Raw genomic sequence first — 20,106 nt, forward strand, 5'->3', positions numbered from 1 at the left:
CTCTGCTCTGCTCGCTCTGTAGTTTTCTGTGGCTCCGCAGCTCCGTAGCCCGCCACCAGCCTGGCTGCTCTCTCGTTCTGCAGCTCCGCAGCTCCGTAGCCCGCCACCAGCCTGGCTGCTCTCTCGCTCCTCTCTCTCGCTCCCGCAGCCAGAACCACGTGACCGCTACAGCGAATCACTTCCGGGTTGCCCTCCGATATGAAGAAGTCTGGGGTCTTCCCCCTTATCAGTGCACACCTTAAACAGTAAATGTGATGGTCAAAGCATATTAAAATGTGTCTAGAGCTGCCTTAATGATTCTTCACTGACAATTAAATAAAGATAGAAAGGCCATAGGAAAATTAATGCAGATAATTTTGCATCTAGTTGTGTCATGACCTGGGCCATTAAAGAATCTTAAAACATGAACAAATGCACAATATTTTTCTCTATGACCTGTAGCAACCATAGCACAGTGGCTCACAGTGGTAATCGTCTTCTCCTGACACCAGTGTTATCTGTGCGCTCCAGCCCTTTGATTTGGTGATGGTAGGACCACGCTGCGCTCCAGCCCTTGGGTTTGGTGATGTAGGACCACGCCACGCTCCAGCCCTTGGGTTTGGTGGTGGTAGGTAAACCCCTCGGATCATTTAAACCTCAGTAGTTTGAAACAGCCAGTGTTATGGGCAGTAAAATGTTCTCTAGCTCTTCAGTGCCTATTAATATAGGCAAATCACAGCAAGAGTGCATAGACATTTGGGAACCAAGCACAGCTAAATGGGTTCCTGCTATGTTTTAGACAGTTGTGTGTCTTGAATGAGGAAGCAATGGTTGCTCCTCAAACCTGGCGGCCTTGGATTTGAAGGCTGTGCAACCTTTTTCAGTAGCCCCTTTGCCTGCCAGTGAGTATTTAACATGAAGCTGGAAAGTTTCCTGCTAAAAGATACCACCAAACTGGAGGAAAAATCACAGTGGCATAAGAAATCCTCGCAAACAGTTTTGCAGATGGTAATAGCTCACAGGGTGAAATTGAAGCGTGAAGACAATCCACACCAAATGATTGCTAATGACAACACCCAGGCTAAAAAAAGAATGAGTTCCAGAAGACTTTTCAATAAAGGCTGCAAAGACATAGAGTATGTACACAAAAAAAGAGCAAAAATCACAGTGGCAAAAAGAGAAGACAAGAGGTCGAAGAGAATGCCAGAAAAAAACATATCTAGAAACATTGTGATGCATAGTTGTGTTGTGAGCAGTTTTTAGGTCGAGCCTAGGCAGTGCATGCGCCACTCTGCGAGCTATGCTGTACTAGAGTATGTACTTGAAGCCCCATCCACTTCCCACCCATATTTGTCATTGGCTTGTGTCACTGTCCTATGTAAATGCTGGCTTCTGATTCGTTATTAGGCTTCTTAGTCAAACCTTAGTCTTATCTTCATTTGTAACCTCCCATGAAGACTGGCTCTTTTACTTCGGTTGTTACACGGTACGTCTTCTTTAGTCTGTAAGCACTCATTTCTTTGATGAGTTTCTCTTACTGCAGGAGGGCAGGAGGGTCTCTTGTGCACAGTTGTGATCACAGTCTTGTTTATTTAACTCATAGCAAACGGGGAGCTCTTCAGGGTTCATGGGAGACGGAAGGGGGCAACTCAGCGATGCCTTCAAGCAATTGGAATGCAATAGGTCTCGCATTTGCGAGAGTTTAAGTTTTTGGCATTGTAAATGACAATGCCTTTTATTTATGTTTTAAAAATCAAAACATAAATAAAAGGCATTGTCATTTACAATGACAATAGCGCAAACTCACGTAAATGCGAGACCTAGTGCATTGCAGATGCTTGTTCTGTTTCGTGACGCCGCCCAAGCTCATGCGATCCCACTGCCTTGCTTGTGTCTGTCTGCATACCTGGAACGAACGAATGCTGCAAAGTGCTGTGGATCTAACATGGAGTAACAAGCGGAGAAGTTTACGGAGTTCGATTATACGTTGGGAATTGACAGAGGCGCTTGGAGACAATCCTGGCAATCGAGCACTGGCAGAGGAGAACCCCGGGAGGCAGTGTTCGTCCCCCCTGAGTAGCTGAGGTGAAGGACGCACGGACGACAAGTTGAATCATGATACAGTGGCCTGAAGATCTCATGTGATTGGCCACCTTAGAGCCTACAGTATAACACGCAGTATAAACTGCATAGACAATAATAATTACTGTGAATCCCTTCATATATTTACTAGTGGAGGCGGCAGCAGCGGTGGCAGAGTGGCGCAGAGCAGCCTGTGCAGCTTGGAGGGAGGAAGTAAGTGACTAGGAGATGGCTATTGGGATTGTTGCAGAAATATTTGGTAAAAGATTCCAGGAATTCGATGTTTAGTCACATGTTTAATCAGCCTGGGGAAATTGCATAGGAATTGATAGAAGTACCAAACGTATTTACAGAGTAAAAAAGGAGGACTACCCAGACAAACGTGAGATAGTGCAACAAGATGCCACAAAATAAACTAAAATCACGGGGTGTACAAGCACAAAGGAGGGGTCGAGGAGGTGGATTTGTGAAAAGGCAACCGGTTCATGAACAAGTTTGGTGTGGCAACCCAAGAGAAGCATAATAGATACCCCTGAAGTAAATATGAATATGGGAGTACCGGGAAGGGGGGGGGGGAGAGAAATTAATGGTAACTCCCTGGGGGCCTCGGAGGCAGTAGGTAGGACCCACTTGAGACATTCGATAAAGAATTTCATAGAAAAGCATTTAGAAAGAAAGCCAAGCGTGCACTGTCAGTCAATATTATCAACAAAGGTACTTACAGGAGAAGGTGAGGTGAGAGGGGGAAATGTAAGCAGAAGCATTAGTCAGTTGGAGCCAGAATTTGACCTGGATCAATCTTTAATGAAGAACAGGACATGGTAAATATGGAAAATCCTCCACCAGAACCAAGATTATCCTCCTCGCTTCATCTCCCTCCTTTGTCGATAAAAAACCTTATATTGGATGAAGGGGGTCCAACACCGGAAAAGGGGGTCGATTTGGCAGAGGGTAGCAATGGAAGTGTGAGAGTATGTCTTTGGATAATGCGGACATAAGTGTGAACTCTGCAAGGACTCCCCCTCACGCCTCCCCCACAGACCTCTTTGGGACTGGATATTTCGGTATACCCATCTTCATCCATGCTAGAAGTGATGTTCTTAATGGAAAATACCTTACAAAGAACTTTAGAAGCCCTGGTGGTAAATAATGATTTGGCAAAGGCCCAAAAAAGTAAACTAGAGGTGATTGCTGTGGAATTAAAACAAATTAACAATTGTATGCACACCGTAGTTAGACCCATACGAGAAGATAAGGATGAGGCGTTATGTGATTCCATAGAGGATAGGGATGTAGATCCCTACAATGATGTTTACACCCCCGCCGGCAGATATTTAAAAACAGCTGATGTTGATAAAAAAGACGGGGGGTGCATTGAGGGTATAAGTGTTACATTCCATGCACAAGAAGAATATATAAATTAAGGAAGGTAACCGGTAAGAAAGGGATTTAAAGAACAAGGTTCAAAAGGAAGCCCCAACGGTTTGACAACCCAAGGAAAACAGACAATAGAGATGGGAAGATGAATGACAGTGCCCCATCCGGTGCAAGGAATATAAAAAAATTGAGAAAAACATCCAGAACTAAATGTACTGCAGTTCTTGAAGTTGCTCTATGGAAGGGTAAACGTGCCCCCTGCCAGAGATAGGGAGAAGAGTAAGTACCTAGGATGTTAGGGGAAAATCAGGGAGGGTCACTAGTCCTGCTCACCTTGGTGAGAGTAGGCCATAAATGATATGACAGAAAGATGAAAGTGAGCATGGGCCAGAAAAGGAGAGACCAAAAAAAGGTGGTCATAATAGCAGGGATAATTTGTGAGTTTTCTTAGAACATCAGCAAGGTCATAATAGTAGGAAAAGATTAAGGAAACTTAACCCACTGAATCGATTCCACCTTGTGTACTCACTAGCTAAGTGCCTGAGCCTGCGCAAAATATCATCCGGGGATATTAAGCAGGTAGGATTTGTAATGAGAGGGGACAAAGGTACAGTGGTACTAAAAAGTCTTAAAATCGGCATTGGTAACACCGGAGGAAGAGATTTTGAGGGAAGGCATACGGTTTGAGCCTAAGAGTGAAATATGGAACGGTGAATAGAAGGCCCATAACCTCTTGATTAATCATTCAGGACTATGTTTGAACCAAGTTATGCTGGGACCGTAGAATGATTACAGTGGCAGGACTATTGCAAACCTAAGGGAAGGGGGCCTGCAGGTGACTATTTTGAGTGACAATTCAAAGCGGCCAGCCAAGGGCCTAAAAATTAAGACATCACTTTGGATGCTTACCTGACTCTATATTGAGCCTTGAAGATAGTGTAAGGGTGGTGCAAGCAATTTGGATTAGGTATTAGGCACTTCATTCAGCTTGGTATTTCAATCACGGAATACAGGTTGGTATACTAAATTGTCACATCAATAATTTTTATAGAACAGTTGAAATTATACAAGATCTTGTGTTCACAAGAGACATGGCTGTGCGAAGAGCCTGAACCAGTAGATGGGTTCTTAATGCTCTCAGAAACTGTTATTAAACAGCAGAGTTCTGGTCGACTGTCGGGTGGGCTGGTCACTCTTATTTCGATCAAAGTGGCAAATAAAGTTGCCATTTTAAAGGTAAAACGTAGATGGATCTTGGCCGGTCAAGTAGAGCTTTATAGAAATAATATGGAAATAGCACACATAATAATTATTAATACATATATTCAGTCCCCGAATGTAGAAGACTGAGATTCAGCTAGGGATGATGGAAGAAGATTTAGAAAGGATATGTATAGAATATCCAACCCAGCGAATAGCTCTTTTAGGGGGATTATAACCATAAACTAAACCCAAAGGTTCCTGAAGATTTTTTAACATGGCATGACAGGGTACTGGTTTAGGCTTTTTACTTTTTAAGGGTGGATTTTCACAAAAAGCACAAAAGGAGAAAAGGAAGTGGGCCACACAGATTAGGAGGAATGATTGGTTTGAAAGGGATCGTAGGAGAATAAAACAAAAAATAAGGAAATCGGAGAGATCGCTCAAGAAAATGTATGATCAGTTGTTAGGTAGCAACCGGCGCATGGTAAAAATTGAATATATGAACAGGTTAAAAATGAGAAAAAATTTGTTTATTAGAAAAAAATGGCAAAATATGTTCGAGGTAATTGAAACAATGAATATTAGGAAATTTTTGCAGTTAGTACGTGAAGGAAGAAGGTCAGGGAACATTAGATCATTTGTGGGAGAAGAAGACTGGGTTAATTACCTGGAAAAAAATATATGGCAATGATGATGAAGAAAGGTGTGTCGGAAGGTAAAGCTCAAAGTGGATAATGATATTGTGTTGTATTTTTCAATTAATAGTATAAAAAAAAACATCCTGTCCCTAAAGTTAACAAAGGCAGCTGGCCCCGACAATCTCCCCCACAGTCATAATAAAAAAAGAAGTGGTGGTCAAGCTTTTAGAATTCAATATTTCTAAAGGTCTTGGCTACTGGGCGATTCCCGGATAGATGGAAAGGAGCCATTATAAGACTCACTTATAAGAAGGATGATATGGCTCCTAGGAACTATCAGCTAATCCGCCTACTGGATGCGGGAGAGAAAGTTCTTTAAAAAAATTTTGCTGTGCCTGTTAAAAGATTGGGTGGAAGAAAACAATATAATCTCAATTGAACACAGTTAGTTTAAAGAAGATTGTTCAACCCTAGACTACTATTTTAGTCTGTGGGCAATGGCAAGGAAATTATAGGACTTAGGGGGAAACTGAATTGCTGTTTTGTCGACTTTGTGCAGTTTTTGACTTTATGAACCGCAACCTATTGTGGTAAATTTTGATAAGTCTTTCAATTTACATTCGATTCTTCAGGAGTTACGCAGACAGAATTGGGCTCCGGTAATAATAGATACATCCGGTACGTTAACTAGGAAGACACAAATTAAAACGGCCTGTGCTGGGGCTGTGTTCTGGATCCATTATTATTCTCCTTATTTTTAGCAGATCTACAGAACACATTAAAAGAAGTAAAAGGCTTATGCCCCAAGATGAATGGTTTGCATGTCCTGTGTCTGTTATATGCTGATGACTTTGTGATGATGGACATGACAGAAGTAGGCCTTCAAAGAAAACTGGACGTCTTCAACAAATATTGTTTACGGAAGAAGCTCACAGTAAACTTCGAAAAGACAAAGATTATAGTGTTGGGGAAAGGAAATGCAGGGTACAACTGGTTCCTGAGAGAGAACAAATTAGATGTAGTGGAAAAGTAGAAATACCTATGAATGTGGTTTGATGTAAAGTTAAATTGGAAAGAACACATAGAATCGTTAAAAGCTACAGCATTGTCCTCAGTCTGGGGCCTAAAGCAATTTAATAGGAAATATGGGGGTGCCTCCCTACGACCAATATTGTCAGCCTATAACAGCATGGTCCGTCCTCAATTTCAGTATGGAGTAGAAGTCTTAAGTTTATGTGGTATTCCAGACTGGAATTATGAAGAAGGTGTGAATGTGTGAAGAGACTGCTTTCATTGCCACTGTCATCTATGATTCAGGTTGTAAGGTTGGAAACAGAGCTTACGGCTTGGAGAAACCAGGCTATGCGGCAGTGTTTAGGTTTCGTTGGAGTTAACTAAGGAAGCAAGCTCAAAAATGTCCTCTGCCTGCAAAGGTGAGGTAGAAGTAAGTGAATTAAAATGGGCAAAGCAAGTAAGAGAAACTTTGTGTGAAATCTGTAATAGATTAACAATAAAATTGGATAAGTGGAAGTCGGGGTGAAGACCTCCAAACTAGAGTTGCGGGTGCTTATAAAAAAAGGTGTGACAGAGAGCAGGACACACGGTACCTAAGCAAGAAATCATCCACGCAAGTGAAACAACTGGAAATAGACTACAGAACCATGGCAGCGAAGCTTGACGACTATGAAGGTCGCTCCCGCCGTAATAATGTGCGCATTGTGGGAGTGCCGGAGGGAACAGGGGCCCTGCCAAGGACCTCTTTGTGGAGGACTTGATCAAGAACCACCTGCAGCCCAGGGGACTCTCCAATTACTTTTCGGTCGAGCGGGACCACCGGGCGCCCGGAGGCAGATCCCGGCCGGGGGCACCCCACGGCCTATTCTGGCACAGATTTTTTAATTACCGTTAGATGTGGCTCTTGTTTGTGGCGATTTTGTTGGTGTAAGGTATTGATGGAAGAGAGGTGAGATTTGCAGTTTTCACCAAATTGAGAATGGGATGATAATTAAAAAACATAGAAAAAAAGATAGGTTTAATGAACGTTATAAATAGAAGTTAGCATTTAAAAAACCTTTGAAATTCACTGAAAAAATCATAGGTTTCAGGCACGTTACAGTTCAAAATTAGCATTTAAAAAACCTTTGAAATTCACTGAAAAAAACATAGGTTTCAGGCATGTTATAGTTAGAAATTAGCATTTAAACAACCTTTGAGATTCACTGAAAAAAACCATAGGTTTCAGGCACGTTATAGTTAGAAATTAGCATTTAAAAAAACATTGAAATTCACTGAAAAAACCATAGGTTTCAGGCACGTTATAGTAAGAAATTAGCATTTAAAAAACCTATGAAATTCACTGAAAAAAACATAGGTTTCAGGGACGTTAAAGTTAGGAATTAGCATTTAAAAAAACCTTAGAAATTTACTGAAAAAACCATAGGTTTCGGGGACGTTATAGTTAGTTGGACATTTGACTCAAATAAAACAAGAGAAATTCGCCTGTTATAGTTAGTTGAGCTAACTATAACTTGCGCCCCTGCAATTCTCTGCTGATGACGTCACATATGACATCACTCATGACATGGTCAGTGACATCACTAATGACATCACTGATGACATCATCCAGTGAATATGTGTTTCTGTAAAGTTTAAATATGTTTTATAAATATATAAATGCCAAGGTGTATTGAAGAATGAATGAGTGTATAAGACTCAGGATGGATGATTAAGTAGGTGTGTGACTAACTGTATAAGTGACTAATTAATTGTGTCTTGCTTAATGCATGTGTTAGCGACTGATATAGACATTTACACAGTTTAGGTTGTTAGTTGGTGTGCAAGCAGTTCCATGGTGTGGTTAGCAACTAAATGAGGATCTATATGAGCTATTCATTGCTTGTCTGAGTACCTGTATGAGTACCTGAGTGTCTGCGTGGGTGGGTGTGGGGTGTGACTCTCTGCATAGATGTGTGAGTAGCTAATTCACTAGGTATATGTGTTCAAGTCAGTATCTGTGAAGGTCTGTATGGCTGAGTGAGTGTGTGTATGAGTGTCTTGGTGAGTGAATGGATCCCTCGTGGTACATGTGAGTAACTCCATACGTGAAAGGCAGTACATATGAGTGTTGAACTGTATAAATGACTATATGTGAGAGTGAGGGATTGTGAGAGTGCCTATATGGATCAGTGTGTCCTTGTATTAGTTATTGTATTAGAGTGTAAGTATGTGTTAGCGTATGTTTAAATAAGTGACGTGGTATGTGTATAACTGCACAGGTGAGTAAATGAAAGTGTTATTGATTATTTCCATTACTGACTAGGTGTGTGAATAACTAAGAATGAGAGGCAGTGTGTGAGTGTCTGTATAGATATGTGACTGGATACGATAATGCTGTGTTGATGGCTGACTGTATGTATAAGTGAGTGTATAGGTGAATGAATGGATGTGTGTAGACCCACAAATTAGAGAGTGGATATGCACTAACTGGTATTGGTGTGTTCACGGTTTCGAAAATTATAGTCTGTATTTTAGACTGGTTGTATCAAGTGTTATATTAGGGTCTGATCAGGTGCATCTGATTTTCACATGGATGATGTCACCAGTGATGTCATTTGAGATGTCACCAGTGATGTCATTGACCATGTCATGAGTGATGTAATATATCAGCAGTGCATTGCAGGGGCGCGAGTTATATTTAGCTCAACTAACTATAACAGGCGAATTTCTCTGGTTTTATATAAGTCAAATGTACAACTAACTATAACGTCCCTGAAACCTATGGTTTTTTCAGTGAATTTCTAAGGTTTTTTTAAATGCCAATTCCTAACTATAACGTCCCTGAAACCTATGGTTTTTTCAGTGAATATATATATATATATACACACACACACACACAAAAATCAAGGCTAACTTTACTGAAGTAGTGTCTAAATAAGGCACGCTAATGAGCTGGTAAAAAATAAAATAGATAAATAGAGGTGCTGTAACATGAGTGGTTAGTTGTATAGCAATACGCTGAGTTAACAGGCAAATGCTAAGCAATGAAACATTCACAGCACTAATGTTGAAAAGTATCAATACAGTTGTTTATGGAAAAAGTATATGCATTCATTGAACTTAAAGAAGGTTACTTCAGAAAATGAAAGCACTATGGGACCAGTCATGAAGGCTTTCAAGGAACACTGATCCAAAATGTGGCATTGGAACATATTATTCTAACCAAAAGTAAAAAGAGCATCTGAGAGAGTGGCAAATGATGTTGCAAATATATGGGTGGTGACAAACTCATGTCAGTTTAATGTAAGTTTAACCACCTCATGATGGAAACCAGTTATGACCACAATAGCCTATGACTAATGGGCATTCCCATTTTGCAGAGAACCATAACAGTACCCCAGAATATGGAGTCCACCACCAACTGTGTATGTTCTCAAAATGTATGCTAAACTAGGGTTGGGACAGGAAGTAAGGTGAACTGCTCTCTTCCGCCATCAAGACTGAGCCAAGCATTTTCCTCTGGCAAAAAGACATTAAACTACGAATACGTATTTAATTCAATGTATGTGAAAATAGAAAAAGCAGGAATAGGTCCCCATCCCCTCTTAAGTGAATGCTTATCCTATATTCAAAAGCCACATTACAACTAAAAATAATTATCTCATTCAGACATTACTATTAATCCCAAATGTAAATGTGACCACCCACTATATGCATCAAAATTAATCAAAATCCAAAGGGACCACCATATATAATTTAGAAGACTTTAACATGATACCAAATGCATGCACTTGATATGAATAGAGTCTCATGGTGAAGAGAGAATTGCATCCACAGCAAAGACCATATACATTTACTGTGCCAGAGAAAAGAGTCAGTGGTAACCAGCTGCCATCAGCACTAAGAAGCTGTTTTGGATGAATACGCAGAATTCGCAAAAGTAAGTACAGTGAGGTAGGGGAAAGCAAGGGAACTACAATTACAGGTGTAGATTTCTGTAGCATACCATTTAGGATACTTTGGATTCCAAAAATGGTGGATTACTAATATGTTGAAATAAGCAATGTAGATTTATATTTTATCTTCTATGCAGTTTTCCTTTTTTTTTATCCAAATGTTTTTACATACGTATGCTCATTATCACAAGCTCAAGTGGTCTACTGAGGAGCCCAAATATCTAATAAAATTCATTAAACAGATTTTTTTTGTTGGATGGATGTACACAAGCAGAACAAAAATAAAAGAAATGCTTAATGAAAACAGCAAATACCTGAAGTACTCACAGCTGTAGAATAGGGTGTTTGGACTCCAGTATTTTCTGCCCAGCAGCCGCATCCATAAAGAGCCGCCTAGGAAAAAAAAGAATTCTTAGAAAGTGTCAAATCTTTCGGAACTCTATAAATTATTTGCTTTGGGGACTTAGAATATCTTCAATGTTTAACTTAAAACACTAGGTTTTCAGTTACCAAATCTACACAAACGGCAAAGGAAGCAGAAGGGATACAACATTAAACCTTAAAAAACTGCCGAATTTCACTCGAGGCGTATGAGTGAAATCTGAGCATAAGTAGAACATCCCTGTAACCATCGTTTTTTTTCAGTGAATTTCTAAGGTTTTTTTACATTTGATTTCCTAACTGTAACCACTAACCTTTGACAATGAGTGTGTGAGTGAGTGCATGAGTGTCTGAGTAGGTCTGTGAGTGGGTGTGAGTGTGTCTTAGTGGGTCTGTGAGTGGGTGTGTGAGTGTCTGAGTAGGTCTGTCAGTGGGCATGTGAGTCTCTGAGTGGTTCCGTGAGTGAGTGCATGAGTTTCTGAGTGGGTCTGTCAGTGGGTGCGTTAGTATGAGTGGGTCTGTGAGTTGGTGCATGAGTCTCTGAGTGGGTCTGTGAGTGGGTGCATAAGTGTCCGAGTTGGTCTGAGAATGGGCGTGTGAGTGGGTCTATGAGTAGCTGCATAAGTGTCTGAGTGGGTGAGTGAGTGCATGAGTGGGTCTGTGAGTAGGTGCATGAGTGTCACAGTGGGTCTGTGAGTGGGTGCATGAGTGTCGCAGTGGGTCTGTGAATGGGTACAGGAGTGTTGCAGTGGGCCGGTGAATGGGTTTTGAGTCACAGAGTGGGTCTGTGACTTGGTGCATGTGTACCTCAGTGGGTGTGTAAGTGTCTGAGTGAGTCTGTGAGTGGATCAGTGAATGTCTGAGTAGGTCTGTGAGTGGATGCATGAATGTCTGAGTGGGTCTTTGAGTGGATGTGTGTGAGTCTGAGAGTGGGTCTGTGAGTGGGTGCGTGAGTGTCTGAGTGGGTCTTTGAGTGGATTTGTGTGAGTCTGAGAGTCGGTCTGTGAGTGGGTGCGTGAGTGTCTGAGTGGATGTGTGAATGTCTGAGTATGTTTGTGGGTGGATACGTGAATGTCTGAGTGGGTCTGTGATTGGGTGCGTGAGTCTCAGAGTGTCTTTGTGAGTGGGTGCATGAGTCTGAGTGGGTCTGTGAATGGGTTTGTGAGTGTCTAAAAGGGTCTGCTTGTGGGTGTGTTAGTGTTTGAGTGTGTCTGTGAGCAGGTGCATTAGTCTCGGAGTGGGTTTGTGAGTGGGTGTATAAGTGTCTCAGTGGCCCTGTGAGCAGGTACATGAGTCTCTGAGTAGGTGGGTGTGTCTGAGAACTATCTGTTTTGCTCTCTTCTTCTGTTTGCCTTTTTTGTTCGTTTTTCTGCCCTCTGTTTTGCATATCCTGCTCTTTTTTCAGCCTTTTGTTTTACCCTTTCTGCACTCCCTTTTAACTTTTCTGCTCATTTTTCTGCTCTCTACACAGAAGAGTGGGGCCATGCACAACTCTCCTGGGACTATTTCTGCCCCGGGCACTCCATCCTTCATAGCATAGCCATTATTCAATGGGGGTGGGGGGCCCATTTCGGCCCTGGGGATCCCATCCCCCAGTGCTTGGCCTTAATTTATAATTATTCAACAGAGGAGGGGAGCCCCATCCCCCAAGGCCAGGTCTAACTTTATATATATTCAAAAAGGGGAAGGGAGCTCATCCCCTGGCCGATATGAAATGGGGAAGGGGGGCGTGGCCATGTTTTCCTGGCTGCCCTGGAGCCCACCCAGGGCACCAAGTGTGCAATGGGACTGCGGGTGGGGGGCCTCAAGGCACCTACTATCCCTGCCTGGCTCCCTATCTCCTTGGAGCAGGCATTGCTAATACACACAGGAACCTGCTGGAAATGCAGCTTCCTGTATGCAAGAAAAATCATTTCATCTAAAACTCCGCTTCCAGTGGATGGGAGCACTTTAACGGCTCCAACCTGCTGGAACTGGAGTGTTGGCTTTTGCTTGCCGGGAGCTGTCAGCTCCTGCCAAGCGAAAGCAAACAGCTCTGTCCTGAGGCCGGGCACCCCAGGACATAGTAAGAACCGGCCCAAGGCGGGGGGGGGGGGGGGGTGTTTGTGGCGGTCCCCGCGAGACTCCCCTCCTTTACTTTTCAGGGCTGGCCTGGGGAGGTAGTGGTTCTCTGGCCCTTTTCCCATTTTTATAAATGTTTTTTGCCCTGGAGGAGTGGTGGTCCCGCGCAGCACCCTCATTACTCTTTCTTTAGGCCCGGGGGAGGTGGTGGTCCCAAGGGCTTATAGAGCCTCAGGGAGGTGGCCCGTACACCCCCTCCTTTTTTTAGCAATAAACCCATGGGGAGGTGTCGGTTCCCAGGGTTCAATGAGCCTTAGATGGTGGGACCAGTCCACCCATTCCTTTAAAAAAAAAAAAATGCTGTTGGGACCTGGCAAAGCAAGCACAGGAGCCCACACTTGTTCTTCGCCTTAACCGCGGATCTGCCACGATTTTTGGTGAAAATGTAAAAAAATGTTTTTTGCCCTAGTGCTGTCCCTCTGGGACCCCAACACCAGAGCTAAGAGGTCAGGGTATTCCTACCCTGACCCCTTTTCTTAATTTTTTTAACCATTTTTCAGGTCTGAAGCGGAGTCCTAAGATCGGGAGGGTTCACGGAGCCTTCACGTCCCTAGATACACAATTTGTTTTTTCTTTAATATCTTCCAAACTACTGAACAGATTTGCACCAAATAACAAAACGGTTATTTCTGAACCAAGGGCTAGCTTTTTGCCAAAACTGGTGTAATTCCATCCAGCGGTTCGGGATGTATTCATGTCTAAAATCTCTATAGTTGTTAACAATGGAAAAACACCTTTTTTGACACTCCAGTTTTTCTCAGCCCTGACTTGACGGATCACCCCGAAACTTTCCATTCGCAACAAGAATCACTGGCGCACTTTTTGGGGTAAATTTCGTGAAGATTCGTCAAACTGCGCCAAAGACATAGGCAAGTCAAAAAATGCTTTACCTCTGGAAACATGGTACTAACTATACCAACTGGCAACTGCAAGTAGGATATATGTATATGTATATATATATATATATATATATATATATATATATTATCTACTGGCGGTTGCCAGTAGATAGTTATAGTTAGGACCGTGTTTCCATAGGAAATCCGCAACATTCTATTTGGAATAACTTTGGCGCCGGTCGACGAATACTCGCGAAATTTTCAAAACTAATGGGGCGCTACGCTCCGCTCCTACCCTGAAAGTCTCGGGAGGATTCGTCAAGCGGGGGCTGAGAAAAAAGGGGGGTCCCAAAACGTGTTTTCCCCATGCATTTTCCCATAGGACCTTTAGTCCGAGCTACAGCCCGAACGGCTGAACAGAATTACTTGAAATTTGGCAGAGAGGTAGTCCTCAGGTCAAGGATGTGCCTTTTGTAGGTCTGGTGTAAATCTGTTCAGTAGGTCCTGAGAAAATAGCATTTAAATCAATATATATATCTGTAAGCGCGCTCCGTGCGCTTACCGTAAGCTTACCGTACGCGTACGGTGCCGTGCGCGAGCTCAATTCTGATTGGTGGTTACATGACTGTAAACATTCGAATCGGTCGAAATCAGGAGATGTCGGCCGCCATTTTCTGTCTCTCGCACTGACAAACAAAGGTGGGGAACGTGAAAAGGGGGCAACGAAGAGAGTTGCAGACCCCCTAGTGTTTGTCAGGGGGTCCAAGAAGGACCCAAAAGTACGAAAAATACATTTAATAATTTAAAAAAAAAAATCGCGGAGTGCGCGTACGGTAAGCTTACACTGTGCGCACAGTGAAAAACCAGAAAAAAAAAAAAAAAAAAAATACATAACTTAGCATTTAAAAAAACGTACAAATTCACTGAAAAAACCATAGGTTTCACACACGTTATAGTTAGGAATTATCATTTACAAAACCTTGCAAATTCACTTAAAAAACCATAGGTTTCACACATGTTATAGTTAGCTGTACATTTCACTCGTAAAAAACCAATGAAATTCCACGTTATAGTTAGATCAGGTAACTATAACTTGCGCGACCGCAATCCACAATGTGTAATTTCAGATGTCATCATTGATGTCATGAGTGATGTCACTGACCATGTCATGAGTGATGTAATATGTGACGTCATCAGCAGTTTATTGTGGGCGCGCAAGTTATAGTTACCTGATCCAACTATAACGTGGAATTTCATTGTTTTTTTACGAGTGAAATGTACAGCTAACTATAACATGTGTGAAACCTATGGTTTTTTAAGTGAATATATATATATATATATATATATATATATATATATATATATATATATATATATTCCAAATGCAAGACGCTCCTTATGGAAAGGCCACACGCAGCGTGATGTATACTCTTTTATTGGCAGACCGCAGAATAACCACACAGCAGCTCCAGCAGTAACTTAGCCCCTTCTGCCATACGCGTTTCTGGAAAGTATCCCTTAGTCACTGGCTTGGGGCGAAATTGGAGACAGGTGAGGCAAACAGTAAAGCTGCACTCGCAGCGCGATTTTGAAGTCCTGCAAAGTGGGCGTGTCTTCAAGTGCATTCTGGTAATGCGAGTTTGTTGTTGGGAACCCGTAGTGGGTACAGCCTCTCGTAGCACTCCTGATCAAAGTTTTTACCCTGTTGGGTTAGTTAGAAGCATGCCAGGTGAACATCCCGCTTCTTAAAGTCCGCCAAACGAACCACGTTGCTCTTACGGCACCACTTCAATCATCGGTGCCTAAGACCCGCTCAGTCAGCGGCGGGGCCATTTCCGCGACCAGAGCCGGCCGCTTATATTCCAAATGCAAGACGCTCCTTATGGAAAGGCCACACGCAGCGTGATGTATACTCTTTTATTGGCAGACCGCAGAATAACCACACAGCAGCTCCAGCAGTAACTTAGCCCCTTCTGCCATACGCGTTTCTGGAAAGTATCCCTTAGTCACTGGCTTGGGGCGAAATTGGAGACAGGTGAGGCAAACAGTAAAGCTGCACTCGCAGCGCGATTTTGAAGTCCTGCAAAGTGGGCGTGTCTTCAAGTGCATTCTGGTAATGCGAGTTTGTTGTTGGGAACCCGTAGTGGGTACAGCCTCTCGTAGCACTCCTGATCAAAGTTTTTACCCTGTTGGGTTAGTTAGAAGCATGCCAGGTGAACATCCCGCTTCTTAAAGTCCGCCAAACGAACCACGTTGCTCTTACGGCACCACTTCAATCATCGGTGCCTAAGACCCGCTCAGTCAGCGGCGGGGCCATTTCCGCGACCAGAGCCGGCCGCTTATATTCCAAATGCAAGACGCTCCTTATGGAAAGGCCACACGCAGCGTGATGTATACTCTTTTATTGGCAGACCGCAGAATAACCACACAGCAGCTCCAGCAGTAACTTAGCCCCTTCTGCCATACGCGTTTCTGGAAAGTATCCCTTAGTCACTGGCTTGGGGCGAAATTGGAGACAGGTGAGGCAAACAGTAAAGCTGCACTCGCAGCGCGATTTTGAAGTCCTGCAAAGTGGGCGTGTCTTCAAGTGCATTCTGGTAATGCGAGTTTGTTGTTGGGAACCCGTAGTGGGTACAGCCTCTCGTAGCACTCCTGATCAAAGTTTTTACCCTGTTGGGTTAGTTAGAAGCATGCCAGGTGAACATCCCGCTTCTTAAAGTCCGCCAAACGAACCACGTTGCTCTTACGGCACCACTTCAATCATCGGTGCCTAAGACCCGCTCAGTCAGCGGCGGGGCCATTTCCGCGACCAGAGCCGGCCGCTTATATTCCAAATGCAAGACGCTCCTTATGGAAAGGCCACACGCAGCGTGATGTATACTCTTTTATTGGCAGACCGCAGAATAACCACACAGCAGCTCCAGCAGTAACTTAGCCCCTTCTGCCATACGCGTTTCTGGAAAGTATCCCTTAGTCACTGGCTTGGGGCGAAATTGGAGACAGGTGAGGCAAACAGTAAAGCTGCACTCGCAGCGCGATTTTGAAGTCCTGCAAAGTGGGCGTGTCTTCAAGTGCATTCTGGTAATGCGAGTTTGTTGTTGGGAACCCGTAGTGGGTACAGCCTCTCGTAGCACTCCTGATCAAAGTTTTTACCCTGTTGGGTTAGTTAGAAGCATGCCAGGTGAACATCCCGCTTCTTAAAGTCCGCCAAACGAACCACGTTGCTCTTACGGCACCACTTCAATCATCGGTGCCTAAGACCCGCTCAGTCAGCGGCGGGGCCATTTCCGCGACCAGAGCCGGCCGCTTATATTCCAAATGCAAGACGCTCCTTATGGAAAGGCCACACGCAGCGTGATGTATACTCTTTTATTGGCAGACCGCAGAATAACCACACAGCAGCTCCAGCAGTAACTTGGCCCCTTCTGCCATACGCGTTTCTGGAAAGTATCCCTTAGTCACTGGCTTGGGGCGAAATTGGAGACAGGTGAGGCAAACAGTAAAGCTGCACTCGCAGCGCGATTTTGAAGTCCTGCAAAGTGGGCGTGTCTTCAAGTGCATTCTGGTAATGCGAGTTTGTTGTTGGGAACCCGTAGTGGGTACAGCCTCTCGTAGCACTCCTGATCAAAGTTTTTACCCTGTTGGGTTAGTTAGAAGCATGCCAGGTGAACATCCCGCTTCTTAAAGTCCGCCAAACGAACCACGTTGCTCTTACGGCACCACTTCAATCATCGGTGCCTAAGACCCGCTCAGTCAGCGGCGGGGCCATTTCCGCGACCAGAGCCGGCCGCTTATATTCCAAATGCAAGACGCTCCTTATGGAAAGGCCACACGCAGCGTGATGTATACTCTTTTATTGGCAGACCGCAGAATAACCACACAGCAGCTCCAGCAGTAACGAGTGCAGCTTTACTGTTTGCCTCACCTGTCTCCAATTTCGCCCCAAGCCAGTGACCAAGGGATACTTTCCAGAAACGCGTATGGCAGAAGGGGCTAAGTTACTGCTGGAGCTGCTGTGTGGTTATTCTGCGGTCTGCCAATAAAAGAGTATACATCACGCTGCGTGTGGCCTTTCCATAAGGAGCGTCTTGCATTTGGAATATAAGCGGCCGGCTCTGGTCGCGGAAATGGCCCCGCCGCTGACTGAGCGGGTCTTAGGCACCGATGATTGAAGTGGTGCCGTAAGAGCAACGTGGTTCGTTTGGCGGACTTTAAGAAGCGGGATGTTCACCTGGCATGCTTCTAACTAACCCAACAGGGTAAAAACTTTGATCAGGAGTGCTACGAGAGGCTGTACCCACTACGGGTTCCCAACAACAAACTCGCATTACCAGAATGCACTTGAAGACACGCCCACTTTGCAGGACTTCAAAATCGCGCTGCGAGCGCAGCTTTACTGTTTGCCTCACCTGTCTCCAATTTCGCCCCAAGCCAGTGACCAAGGGATACTTTCCAGAAACGCGTATGGCAGAAGGGGCTAAGTTACTGCTGGAGCTGCTGTGTGGTTATTCTGCGGTCTGCCAATAAAAGAGTATACATCACGCTGCGTGTGGCCTTTCCATAAGGAGCGTCTTGCATTTGGAATATAAGCGGCCGGCTCTGGTCGCGGAAATGGCCCCGCCGCTGACTGAGCGGGTCTTAGGCACCGATGATTGAAGTGGTGCCGTAAGAGCAACGTGGTTCGTTTGGCGGACTTTAAGAAGCGGGATGTTCACCTGGCATGCTTCTAACTAACCCAACAGGGTAAAAACTTTGATCAGGAGTGCTACGAGAGGCTGTACCCACTACGGGTTCCCAACAACAAACTCGCATTACCAGAATGCACTTGAAGACACGCCCACTTTGCAGGACTTCAAAATCGCGCTGCGAGTGCAGCTTTACTGTTTGCCTCACCTGTCTCCAATTTCGCCCCAAGCCAGTGACCAAGGGATACTTTCCAGAAACGCGTATGGCAGAAGGGGCTAAGTTACTGCTGGAGCTGCTGTGTGGTTATTCTGCGGTCTGCCAATAAAAGAGTATACATCACGCTGCGTGTGGCCTTTCCATAAGGAGCGTCTTGCATTTGGAATATAAGCGGCCGGCTCTGGTCGCGGAAATGGCCCCGCCGCTGACTGAGCGGGTCTTAGGCACCGATGATTGAAGTGGTGCCGTAAGAGCAACGTGGTTCGTTTGGCGGACTTTAAGAAGCGGGATGTTCACCTGGCATGCTTCTAACTAACCCAACAGGGTAAAAACTTTGATCAGGAGTGCTACGAGAGGCTGTACCCACTACGGGTTCCCAACAACAAACTCGCATTACCAGAATGCACTTGAAGACACGCCCACTTTGCAGGACTTCAAAATCGCGCTGCGAGTGCAGCTTTACTGTTTGCCTCACCTGTCTCCAATTTCGCCCCAAGCCAGTGACCAAGGGATACTTTCCAGAAACGCGTATGGCAGAAGGGGCTAAGTTACTGCTGGAGCTGCTGTGTGGTTATTCTGCGGTCTGCCAATAAAAGAGTATACATCACGCTGCGTGTGGCCTTTCCATAAGGAGCGTCTTGCATTTGGAATATAAGCGGTCGGCTCTGGTCGCGGAAATGGCCCCGCCGCTGACTGAGCGGGTCTTAGGCACCGATGATTGAAGTGGTGCCGTAAGAGCAACGTGGTTCGTTTGGCGGACTTTAAGAAGCGGGATGTTCACCTGGCATGCTTCTAACTAACCCAACAGGGTAAAAACTTTGATCAGGAGTGCTACGAGAGGCTGTACCCACTACGGGTTCCCAACAACAAACTCGCATTACCAGAATGCACTTGAAGACACGCCCACTTTGCAGGACTTCAAAATCGCGCTGCGAGTGCAGCTTTACTGTTTGCCTCACCTGTCTCCAATTTCGCCCCAAGCCAGTGACCAAGGGATACTTTCCAGAAACGCGTATGGCAGAAGGGGCTAAGTTACTGCTGGAGCTGCTGTGTGGTTATTCTGCGGTCTGCCAATAAAAGAGTATACATCACGCTGCGTGTGGCCTTTCCATAAGGAGCGTCTTGCATTTGGAATATATATATATATATATATATATATATATGTATATATCACCTTAAAACTCCTTTTCCACATTTCCTTCCTTCTGGATGCTTGAAACAAAGAGCACGGACCACAGAATCCTCTTGTAATACCGCTTAGTTTATTGAAAAGTTCACACAACAGGAGCGGCAGCCATTACGCGTTTCGTCCCTCCCTGGGGACTTGATCACATGACATATGTATATATATATATATATATATATATATATATATATCTTTAATGTAAAATGGCAACACGGACAAGTCTGCCTCCCCAACGCGTTTCAGCGTACTGCCTTGTTCACGGGTTCCAGCGGCAAATATGGCTACTTGGACAGTCACTGGTGAGTATGCTTTATAGTCATCCAATGATGTTCGCAATGGAAACACAATGCATCCTGGGCCAAGTAGTTGTCCAAATCAATCAAAGCCTAAATAGGCATAATATAAGAAGTCCGTGTATCAACAATCATGCCCAATGAAAGTAAGGT

General features: G+C 44.2%; 1 protein-coding gene across 1 annotated transcript in view; it reads right to left on the bottom strand.

Annotated features, from left to right (window-relative positions):
• The window catches only part of TASP1 (taspase 1), a 662,603-nt gene that overhangs the window by 228,738 nt on the left and 413,759 nt on the right, over positions 1-20,106 (bottom strand). The window contains exon 10 of the mRNA XM_085612698.1: positions 10,546-10,624. Coding sequence (XP_085468824.1) covers positions 10,546-10,624 — 79 coding nt within the window. The remainder of the gene's footprint in view (positions 1-10,545; positions 10,625-20,106) is intronic.

This window comes from Triturus cristatus, chromosome 6 (genome assembly GCF_964204655.1).
Source record: "Triturus cristatus chromosome 6, aTriCri1.1, whole genome shotgun sequence".
In the NCBI taxonomy this organism is placed as follows: domain Eukaryota; kingdom Metazoa; phylum Chordata; class Amphibia; order Caudata; family Salamandridae; genus Triturus; species Triturus cristatus.